Here is an 11,323-nt window from a genome sequence, read left to right as displayed (position 1 = left end):
ACGGCTCTGTCGTCGCTCTTGCTGCTCCTCCCACGCAATCTCCTCCTGCCACTGCTCCGCTTCCCGGGTGGTGGGCATGCGGGAAACACACACCGCAAACAGACCGCGGCTACCTTTGTCCGGCAAGAAGCTGACTTTCTCGCCCGGCCACAGGGTATGGAGTCGCTTGGGGAGTCCTTCTACATCCAGGTGAACTCGGTTGTAGAAGTAGTCATCCCCGGTCTCTACTTCACGGATGAATCCATACCCCTCCTGCTGGTTGAATTTAACAACCACCCCGGTCACGAACTGCTGGGCCAGATCCTCTCCACCGGGCCCGGACAGCATTTCCCGGACTATGGTCTCAGCCAGGAGCCGTTCCCGGACGGGATCAGGCTTCGGGGGCGGAACACTGGGACGCGCCCTCTCCGGCGGGGCGATGACTGGGTCCCAGAAGAAGCCCAGGTGGTCCTCCTCTAGACGCCCGGCTAACTCCTCGGCTGACTCCGGCACCGGGACAAATGGTGTGGCGGCGGCGTTAAGCTGCGGGGTGTCCCAAGGGAAAACAGCAACCCCCGGACGGCTTGGCATGGGCGGGGTAGCATAGGTCGCCTTCACTTCCGTAATGGTGCTCCCGGTTTGAGCGTCCCACGAGGTCTTCCAAGAGACCTTGTCCGGTCTTGTAGAGCCTCCCGGCCCAATGGGGAGATCCGCTATCGCGGCCTCGTTAGCAGGGGCGAACCGGGGTCGGCCTCGGCCAAGGCTGATGAGGGCCATAGTCGTCGCCAACTCCGCAGGTTGCCCAAAGTTCTCCATCTCGGTTCTCAACGGAATCACTGGTAATGGCGGTGGTGTCGACGCTGAGACTGGAGGAAGTGGAGGCGGGTCTTCGTTTCCCGCTCTTGAACAAACTCCACCCCCAGCCTTGCGCATCATCTCGACTCCTCCGCTGAGGTACTTTTTTTCCTTTTTCTTCGTCTTTAATGCCCTGGAGCTGGCGCCTCCCCTCTTTGGGCGGAGTACTCTGTCCTTTTTCTTCGGCGCCGGCCAGCCCCAGGCCCTTCTTTTGGCGCCAACTTTTCGCGCCCTTTCTTCCTCACAGATAACGGCCTCCTTGCCGCCATCTTGTGCCCGGTCCAACGCCTTGGGCACTTCTTCCTCCCACCATGGGACTGGAAATCTGTTCCCATAATCCGCATTCCGTACTTCAGGCACTACTTGGTCTTCAGTCTCCTGGTTCTCCGGCAAGGGACTTGGATCCTGCCGACTACGCCACATGAAGTGACCAGGCAGGGAGGCCTCTGGCTGTGTAGTCGTGGAAGCACTATGGTGCAGGCCCATCCCTGTCTTCATCACTTCTTTAGAGTTAAAACAGTGTGTGTCAGTGTCTTCGTTCTCCTTTCCACAAAAAGACTTCAGGCAGTAGTTGAATGCAATAAAAGAGAACATTTATTCAGCACAGTCCAATAATCCGAACAGCAGACAGTAAAGAAACAGGCAGTTGTAGACTTTCAGTGGAGCTGGGGACACCCTGACCAAACGCCACCTCGGGTGGGGATATGCCCTCCGTACTCTACTTCCTTCGGGCGCCCACGATTCAGCCAAGCATACACCGGACCCACACCGGCAGAATAGGCTCTGAGGTTGCGTCCACCTCCTTATCTCCGGTGTCCCGTGCTGTTTCGCTCACACTCTGCCCAAGTGCACACACTGCTGTCCCGGATCTCACAGCTTGACAGACACTCCGGTAAAAACCACTCCGGTCAGCGGATCACGGCAATATTAGTGGAGCTGGGGACACTCTGACCAAACGTCACCTCGGGTGGGGATATGCCCTCCGTACTCTACTTCCTTCGGGCACCCACTATTCAGCCAAGCATACACCGGACCCACACCGGCAGAATAGGCTCTGAGGTTACGTCCACCTCCTCCTCTCCGGTGTCCCTTGATGTTCCGCTCACACTATCGCACTTGCCGCTGCAGATGCTCGCACTCCGCTGACCCGGATCTCTCTTCCCCACACACATTCAGACCTAGCCTAGATATCCGGCCGACTCCTCCTCCCCGGTGGCAACAGCCGTCCCACCCGGCCACTAGGGGGTGCCCTTACACATCACATAAAAACATAAAATTCAACACTTTTAATAATCACAATGCCGGGTAACTATGTTAAACTAGTAGGGGTAGGCCCACCCACTACACTTGACCCAATCAATTAAAGATTTTTCTATGTGCAATTTGCATTGTTGTTGGTGGTTTTTGGGCCATGGGATATAATGGTATATGAGGCAAATCCAAAGACTTCTCTTTTTTGTCGTTTTTATATGATCCTGAAGTTGTTGCCTTTCACTTCATTGAAGTCTGTTGTGACTGTCTTGGGTGTTGTTAATTGTCTCTTTCTGTGTTTTTTCACAGTCATTTTTCCAAGCAGCATGGACTTTAAAGCCCGTGAATCCGCGTGGCAAACTCAATTAAACCAGGTTTTTGACACAGAGGGCGAAGTGGACAATTCAGCGGATTCAAGAAGTCACAGGGAACTTTGCAGCCAAATCAAAGTATTGTTCAACCGCAGAATGAGACTCTGGTGGAACAAGGCATTTATGCAGCGCTATGTTGATCGGGGGTTAATACCCAGAGGTCTTAGGGTACAGGTCTTTCCCTCATTTAATGTCACGGATGAGACGTTCAAAAGGGACTGGGAGGAAGCAGCTACTGCTTGCTCCAGGTCCTTTATGGGGCTTCTTATTAACAATAATGAGGCCTCTCTCCGTGCCATTGATGAAGAGATTTCTGTTCTACAAGACCGTACCACGAAGGAACTCACCCCCGCTGAGCTATCTAATTTCCACGAGACAATGAATAAGGAATTTGTCAAGTGGGAAAAGGAGTTGGTCTCTAATAAAACAAAAAAATATCAACGTGATGTTACTGATTATAAGAATCAGCAGGTGTATCGGTGGAAAGGGACAACACGTCGGAGGAGAAATTTTGTCGGACTCCCTCATTCCGTATCAGCCTCCTCCATCTCCTCAGTGGAGGATGAAAGTTCTACATCTCAGGCCTCATCTAGACCTGTAACGAGAGGTTTTTCGGGTAAAAATAGACCCGAGAAAACATCACCAGCCCTTGGAAAATCCACCTTGGGAGCAATTCCAAAGAAGGGCAATTCCAACCAACTGGAGGTGATTAACCTATCTCAGGTCCAATTGACTACTGACCAGATTGAGGTCCTAAAACTAGGTTTAACCTTTGTACCTGATTGTAATTTTGATCTTTTTACAGTCGCTAAGGACCTGAATCTGTTCCTCAGAAAGGTGGTCCTCCATAAAATACATGCTAGAGGACCGAGCCTGAACCCTTGCACCATCGAGAGGGAGAGGGAGGCTGTGCGGACACTTGAGGAATTGGAGGGACAGGCATCTGGTGAGTTGGATAATATTTTTCCTACACGTTTGTATCCGTGCTCCACCACGTTCCCCCCGTTTTCGCTGTGTCCTCAGGTCCAAGTCTTCCATGACTTAGTTATGGGTGACCTGAGATCCCTCTCTAAGAGAACAAATAATAATAACCTTGCTGTTAAACATCAGCGAGCCCTCGAGGAACTGAGGAAACTAGAGGGATTAATCATTAAACCAGCGGACAAGGGGGGTAACGTGGTGGTTTGGCCTTCTGCCATGTATGAGCGTGAGGTGTACAAACAATTGAGAAATACAGACTTCTACCAGATGCTCCCCTCCAATCCAACTAATGGTTTCCTGACCCAGTTGACTCTCATACTCGAGAATGCTCTTGCCTCGGGTACCATTACTAAGAAGATGTATGATGGTCTCCTTCCAGATATGCCAGTAACGCCCACGTTCTACCTTTTGCCTAAAATACATAAAAACCCTCGGGTTCCCCCTGGACGTCCGATTGTCTCTGGCATCAGAGGGCTATGCGATGCAGTATGCAAATTTATTGATTTTTATCTCCAACCTCTGGTTGAGACGCTGCCCTCCCATGTTAGAGACACTTCGGACGTCCTTAGGAGGATTAATGGCCTGACAGTTGAGCGTGGGATTTTGCTGGCGACTCTGGATGTTGAGACCTTATATACCAACATCTGTCATGAGCATGGCCTGCAGGCAGTTGAGTATTTCCTGGGTATGAGTAACTGGGCACCACCATTACAACACCTGATTCTGGAATTGTTGGAGTTCGTACTGACGCACAATGCCTTCACCTTCGGTGAGCGGTTCTTCCTCCAGCGGCGCGGCACTGCGATGGGGGCGGCGTGCGCGCCTTCGTACGCAAACCTCTTCCTGGGTTACTGGGAGAGGGAGGTTTTCGGCGACGGCGTGCCGGCTAGCTCCCATGTGCAGTGCTGGCTCCGCTTCATTGATGACATCTTTGTCATCTGGGGGGGGACCGCCCTGGAGCTTGAGGGCTTTGTGCGCCACTTGAACTCCAACTCTTATAACATCTATCTCACCTATCAGGCTGATCCGTCTAGGGTTGATTTTTTGGATATTGGTATTTCCATTAATGATCAGGGTCTTCTGACCACTGACATTTATCGGAAACCCTCCTCTGTGAATGCCCTGTTACATGCATCTTCTGGCCATCCACAATCTACCATCAATGCGATCCCTACCGGGCAATTTATCCGCCTTAAACGGATTTGCTCAGAGACGGATACATTTGAGGGTCGAGCCAGTGAGATGCGTGATAGGTTCAGGGAGAGGGGCTACAGTGCCAGATCCATTAAAAAGGCCTATAGACGCGCTAAAGCAGCTTCAAGAGACCAACTACTTTTGCGTTTTAATCCTGACAAGACGAAGTCTGCTGAATCTAAGGTGCGCTTTATTTCCTCATTCAACCGCCAATGGGACCACATCCGTGGCATATTAACTAAACACTGGTCTGTTTTACAAACAGAACCTGTGCTGAAAGATATGCTTCCCGACCGACCCCTCATGACGGCACGTCGGGGCCGAAGCCTGCGCGACATGTTGGTCCAAAGCCATTATGTGGCACAAAAGAAACCACCATTCATGATGGGACGTCCTATCTGTGGATCATATCCATGTGGCTCATGCATTGCGTGTCGTCATGGGAACATCCTCAGGGCAACATCCTTTACTTCCTCGGACGGCTCCAAAACATTTGAGATCCGACAATATATTTCTTGCAGTAGCACGGGCGTAATTTATTACGCCACGTGTGCCTGTGACTTAATATATGTCGGACTCACTAGTCGTGAGTTACGGGTCCGGACGAGGGAGCATATTAGAGATATCATCGCTGCCAAACAAGCGAAATCTGAGGATGTTGATTCCCTTAAGACCATCCCCCGCCATTTTAGGTTGTATCACGGGTCTGACCCCTCAAGTTTTAAGGTGAGGGGGATTGACCGTGTGCACCTTGGACTGAGGGGTGGTAACATCCATAAGGCGTTGGCACGGGTGGAATGTCGCTGGATATTTCTCCTTGACACAGTGGTCCCTCGGGGATTGAATGAGAGGCAGACCTTTATTTCCTATTTATAAATCAGTTGATCTCATCTGCGGTTGATGTGGTTCCCGTTATAGGGTGTAATTTGTTTTGGCTGCGGGTTCCCTGCACTGAATCTGCTCTGTATATAATGGTTTTTAAAAAATTTTTTTTAACTGGACTCCCTTTATGTCTCTTTTTCTTTACAGTTTTTTACTTTGTACCCTTGGTGCATATCTTTCTGTGTCATTAACCTGGTGGTCCGTCTGCATTGAACATGATCTGGGAAGGAATACAATATGCTCATGTCCTCCATATGTGATTCTTTATTAGACTCTGTTTTATTGATGAAAATGTTGTTATATCTGATATTGTATAAACAGTGTTAATGTCTTTCATGTACATCTTTTTTGGATGCTATTATGATGTAATTGTATATATTCTTGTCCCTGTACAGTGTTCTATATTATCTGTGATTCCTAATGCGATTTGCCCTTTCTTCTGCCAGGAGTAGACATGGCATTTGCAGCTTTACTTCCTGTTTGCGGCTCTGCACATGTGCAGTGTGTACGGCTCTCCCTGAAGCGTCTTCTGGGTAAAAGTGACGTCATCATAGGGTTTTCCCTAGCCCAGGTGATGCTGGAGTAGCCGCCCACGCCTGCTCAGTGTGCTTAAGCTCTGCAGCCGTGACAGGTGCTGCAAATGATTTGATATACACTAGTGTATAAATTTGTCCATTCCCCTCCTTTGTCCACGGTCCCCTGAGGAAGTCATCACGAAATACGTATTGGGACTGCTCCCCCTGTGCGTCTGCATGTGAGTTTTACATTTGGTGGATTCCTTGCCGGGCTATGTGTTTGGGTAAATGTGCCTATGATTCTTTACTTAGTACTGCTCTGTCTTTCACATTGAATCTGTTTGCTGTGAAGGCACTTACACTGGCCCTGCTGGGAATATACCCTTGTGTTTACCCTGCTAGATCCATGCAGCCTCACATGGGGATTTCTTGTTCGCTCTCATGTGTCTTTTTACCTCCTTACCTGTTATAATGTTTTATATCCCATGTAAAATTATATGCTTGACCCAATCAATTAAAGATTTTTCTATGTGCAATTTGCATTGTTGTTGGTGGTTTTTGGGCCATGGGATATAATGGTATATGAGGCAAATCCAAAGACTTCTCTTTTTTGTCGTTTTTACATATTCATGATGCACGACACAGCCGACCCGGAAGCAGCTGCTGCGGGAGTCAGCGCTGGCCGGATGCTGCACCGCGGAAGCGATCAGCACCATGGAGAGCGGGAGCGCGCACAGGTGGGTTAATCTCTAAGTGCAATCACGGGCCATGGAGAACGGAGCCCGGATTGCACTTAGACAACCCACGTGTGCCGTAATTCACGGCACACGGAGGGACATGTGCGTGTTTTACACGCCAGTGAAAAACATCAGTGTTTTTCACTGACGTGTGAAACGGGCCTTAGACACTGAAAATTAAATAAATAGATAGACACCAATTAAGACCAAATAACAGAAACAGCTAAAAACAATACCCCCCCCTAAAAACAAATGGAAACCTCACTCTAAAGTACCATTAGAAATAGATATTGATTGAAACTACTCCAAAATTTCATATTGTTAACATTTAAACTGTTGTCATCATTTGTGCTTTCACAGATAGGAACTAAAACCATTGTTCTCATTAAGCCCCTGCCCTGTGGGGCTAATGATTCCAAACGATAAATCCACTTACACTCAATTCTAGCTAGAAGCTGGCCAAAATCACCTCCTCTAGGGCCGAGACTAACCTGATCAATTAACCCATTTGACTTGCATTTATGAAAGATTTTAAAATGTCTCTGTATGGTCTTTAAAAGAGACAAGAACTCTACCATTGATGCATTCTTGATGTCTTTTAGATGTTCCAATATTCGCACCTTAAATTCACGGGTGGTGAGTAGTGATGAGCCACCCCATTAGTGTTCGAGTTCGGTTCGTCGAACAGTGGGTGTGTTCGTCGAACATTCGACGATCGTTCAGTGAACACCTTCAAACCCCATTGAAAACAATGGCAGGCAAACACACACAAACACATTATACATATACACATAGTGTAATAGTTAATAAACATTGCCATTATACTTACAGGTCCCGCGACACGTCCTGTAGACTCTGTCTCCTTCCGATCATCGCTGTGACCTCCCAGTAACCAGCACTGATGATAGGACCTTCCGTGACATCATAGCATGTGACCAGTCACGTGCGTGTGTGTATAATCTCATTGGCTACAGACTGGTCACATGGCTATGACATCATGCTAGATCCTGTCAGTGCATCTCTCCGGTACGCGGTGCTCGTTCGAGCATCTCCGTGTACCGGCGAGATTCTCAGGCACAAGCTTGGCTCCCCGTTTCTGCATGTCGGCGCTCTTTACAGAGTCAGCCCACAAGCAGGGATTGGATGTCACAGCCAGTGAATAGCTGCGCCGGGAATCAGGTGATCAGAGATCACCGTTGCTATAGTAACCCGCCTGTCAGGTTACTATTGCAATGCTGACAATGGTGATGTCACCGCCTACAACCTGCAGCCTCTGCTTACTCACGGAGTGATTAGACTGCACGGGGAGCAGCAGCATTCTTCCTCTCATGCAGTGCTGTCTGATGTAGCAGAGCTGCATGGGTTAAAGGAGAAAGAAGACCAGGATCGTGGAAGGATGAGAGGGAGTAATAAACATGGAGCCTCTAAGTGTGTCTGTGTATTTATTTCTATTAATGTATTTTTTTCTCTGTGTGGTGTCTTTTTTTAACCCTTTATTGGAGATTCTTAATGGCCGCATCAAACTTGCCTGACATTAAAAATCTCTGGCTTAATTCTAGCTAGTAAAACAAAGCTAGTATTAACCCCTTATTACCCAGCGAGCCACCCGGCATCAGGGCTGCTGAAGAGTTGGATACAGCGCCAGATGATGGCGCTTCTTTAAAAGTGCCATTTTCTGGGGCGGCTGCGGACTGCAATTTGCAGCGGAGGGGCCCAGAAAGCTTGGGCCAACCTGTGCTGAGGATTCCAATCCCCAGCTGCCTAGTTGTGCCTGGATGGACACAAAAATGGGGCGAAGCCCATGTCGTTTTTTAATTAGTTCATGAAATTCATGAAATAATTAAAAAAAGCCTTCCCTATATTTTTAGTTCCCAGCCGGGTACAAATAGGCAGCTGACGGTTGGGGGCAGTGGTACCTGCCTGCTGTACCTGGCTAGCATACAAAAATATGGCAAAGCCGACGTCATTTTTTTTATTTTTTTTTTTTTATTTTTTTTGGCAAAAAATTAAAAAAAAAAAAAAACTGCTTCCCTGGATTTTCCATTGCCAGTGAAGGTAACACCAAGCTGTGGGGGTTAGCAGACAGTAGCTGCTTAGATTACCCTTAGCTACCAATACAAAAAATGCAGCGGGAGCCCACATATATTTTTTTTTTAATTATTTATTTAAATGACTAAAAAAAATGGGCTTCCCTGTATTTTGATTGCCTGACATCACAGTACTGTAAAAATAAATCATTAAAAAAAATGACGTAGCGCTCCGCAGTATTTTTGATTCTCAGCGCAGATAAAGCAGACAGCTACGGGTTGCCACTCCCATCTGCCTGGCATTACCTTGGCTGGCAATCAAAATACAGGGAAGCCCATTAATTTTTTTTATTTAAAAAAATAGTTAAAAAAAAATAAATGCGTGGGCTCCTGCCATATTTTGATCACCAGTCAGGTAAAGCCAGGCAGCTGGGGGCTGGGATTCTTCACAGCCCACAGCCACCCTGGAAATGACGCATTGTTTCTTAGCGCTATTTCCAGGCACTTTATCCGGCTCGCCCAGCGGCCGTGATGGCGGTGGCTCACTGGGTAATAAAGGGGTTAATACCAGCTTTGTATTCTCAGATGGTACTAAACCTGAAATTCATGGTGTCACGCCAAAATAAACATAGCCACCATGAATTTCTACTAAAGATAAAAAAAACAACACACAGAAAAATATTTTTATTAGAAATAAAACATAAAACAATTAGTGAATCTATCTTTATTGAACTAAGTCCTGGGTTGTCCAATCCGGATCCAATATCATCTGATCGGTTTGCTGAAAGGCAAAGTGATCAGATGATGTGTCAGGTGTTCAAGGACCTAAATCACATGACACATCAGCTGATTGTATAAAAGCCGTTTATACAATCAGCTGATGCATCAATGCAAAAACAAAAGGAGAGAGAGAAAAAGAGAGAGAGAGAAAGAGAGAGAGAGAGAGAGGGAAGAGAGAAAGAGAGAGAGAGAGAGAGGGAAGAGAGAAAGAGAGAGAGAGAGAGAGGGAAGAGAGGGAAGAGAGAGAGAAAGAGAAAAAGAGAGAGAGAAGAGAAAGAGAAGAGAGAGGAGAGAGAAGAGAGATAGAGATAGAGAGAGAAGACAGGAGAGAGAAGAGAGAGAAGAGAGGAGAGAGCGAGAGAAGAGAGAGAGGAGAGAGAGAAGAGAGAGAAGAGAGGAGAGAGAGGAGAGAAAGAAGAGAGAAGAGAGATAGGAGAGAGAAGACAGAGAGAGAGGAGAGAGAAGACAGAGAGAGGAGAGAGAAGAGGAGAAAGAGGAGAGAGAGGCGAGAGAAGAGAGAGAGGAGAGAGGAGAGAGAGAGGGCGGCACAGCTACTTCAAGGGCCTCTACAAGAATATCCCAGAAGAAGACCTATCCCCAGACCAGGAACATCTAATGACTAAACTGAGGGACATGGAGGAGACAATCAAGGACTTTCAAAATCCTCTGGACATACCAATCAGTGTGCTGGAAATAAAAGACAGAATCAAACTGCTAAAATGTAAGAAGGCCGCGGGCAGTGACGGCATCCTGCCTGAGATGATCAAATACAGTTCCCCAGACATTCATGCAGCACTGGCAAAACTATTCACCCACGTCCTGAGTGCCGGCTACTTCCCTCAAAGCTGGAATCAAGGTCTCATAACGCCCATCTACAAGAATGGAGACCAATATGACCCAGCAAACTACAGAGGGATCTGTGTCAACAGCATTCTGGGAAAACTGTTTAACAGCATCATTAATAAAAGGATTATCGCCTTCCTCACCCAGGGTGACATCCTCAGCAGAAGCCAAGCTGGTTTCATGCCAAACCACCGCACTACGGACCACATTTACATCCTGCAAAGCCGCATCAAGACCCACGTCCACGGCAAAAAACAGGGGAAAATATTTGCATGTTTCGTGGACTTCAAAAAGGCATTTGACTCAGTTTGGCATCCAGGCCTGTTCATGAAACTTCTGGAAAGCTGAATAGGTGGCAGAACCTACGACGTGATCAAGAGCTCATACACTGAGAACCGGTGCAGCGTGAAGGGGAACGGGAAGAGGACGGCTTTCTTCCGACAGGGCCGTGGGGTCAGACAAGGCTGCAGCCTGAGCCCAACTCTATTCAACATCTATATAAATGGACTAGCAACAGCTCTAGAGTCCTCACCCACTCCAGGCCTCAGTCTGCATGACCGAGAGGTGAAGTTCCTGCTGTACGCAGACGACCTCCTGCTACTCTCCCCAACTGAGAAAGGCCTCCAAGATAGCCTGGCAGTACTGGAAACATTCAGCACCACATGGGAGCTTCCCATCAACAAAAAGAAGACCAAAGTCATGGTGTTTCAGAAGAGGAACCAGAATAAAATAAACTCTCCCTCCTTCACATTAAATGGCACCACGCTGGAGAAAACCAGCAGCTATACCTACCTCGGTCTGGAGCTAAGCAATAACGGGAGCCTCAAGCAAGCAGCAGCAGCCCTGAAAGGAAAAGCATGCAGAACCTTCTACGCCATCAGAAGACAACTGTACCACCTCAAACCACC

At 47.9% G+C, this 11,323-nt stretch overlaps 1 protein-coding gene across 2 annotated transcripts; it reads left to right on the top strand.

Moving 5' to 3' along the window:
- The first annotated feature begins 2,396 nt into the window (after positions 1–2,396).
- On the top strand, positions 2,397–6,317 carry LOC142299810 (uncharacterized). 2 transcript variants are annotated; one of them, XR_012752659.1, is made up of 3 exons: positions 2,397–3,161; positions 3,262–3,402; positions 5,661–6,317. XR_012752659.1 is itself a non-coding variant. In XM_075341853.1 (2 exons), the coding sequence occupies exons 1-2, from the start codon at positions 2,412–2,414 to the stop codon at positions 5,702–5,704; spliced, it is 1,035 nt and encodes a 344-aa protein (XP_075197968.1). In that variant the 5' UTR covers positions 2,397–2,411; the 3' UTR covers positions 5,705–6,317. The 2 variants fall into 2 exon arrangements, 1 of the variants encoding a protein (XP_075197968.1); XM_075341853.1 differs by having other exon boundaries at positions 2,397–3,402.
- The last annotated feature ends 5,006 nt before the right edge of the window (positions 6,318–11,323 follow it).

The sequence above is a fragment of the Anomaloglossus baeobatrachus genome, chromosome 1 (assembly GCF_048569485.1).
Source record: "Anomaloglossus baeobatrachus isolate aAnoBae1 chromosome 1, aAnoBae1.hap1, whole genome shotgun sequence".
NCBI lineage: Eukaryota > Metazoa > Chordata > Amphibia > Anura > Aromobatidae > Anomaloglossus > Anomaloglossus baeobatrachus.
The sequence above is the reverse complement of the archived record's forward strand: the minus strand, read 5'-3'. Positions and strand labels throughout refer to the sequence as shown.

Bases quoted from the DNA above. Each gene is read 5' to 3' on its own strand.
- LOC142299810 (XM_075341853.1), top strand. From the start codon at position 2,412: ATGGACTTTAAAGCCCGTGAATCCGCGTGGCAAACTCAATTAAACCAG. The intron at 3,403-5,660 runs GTGAGTTGGATA...TTTTCTTTACAG, and splicing joins ATTGGAGGGACAGGCATCTG to TTTTTTACTTTGTACCCTTG.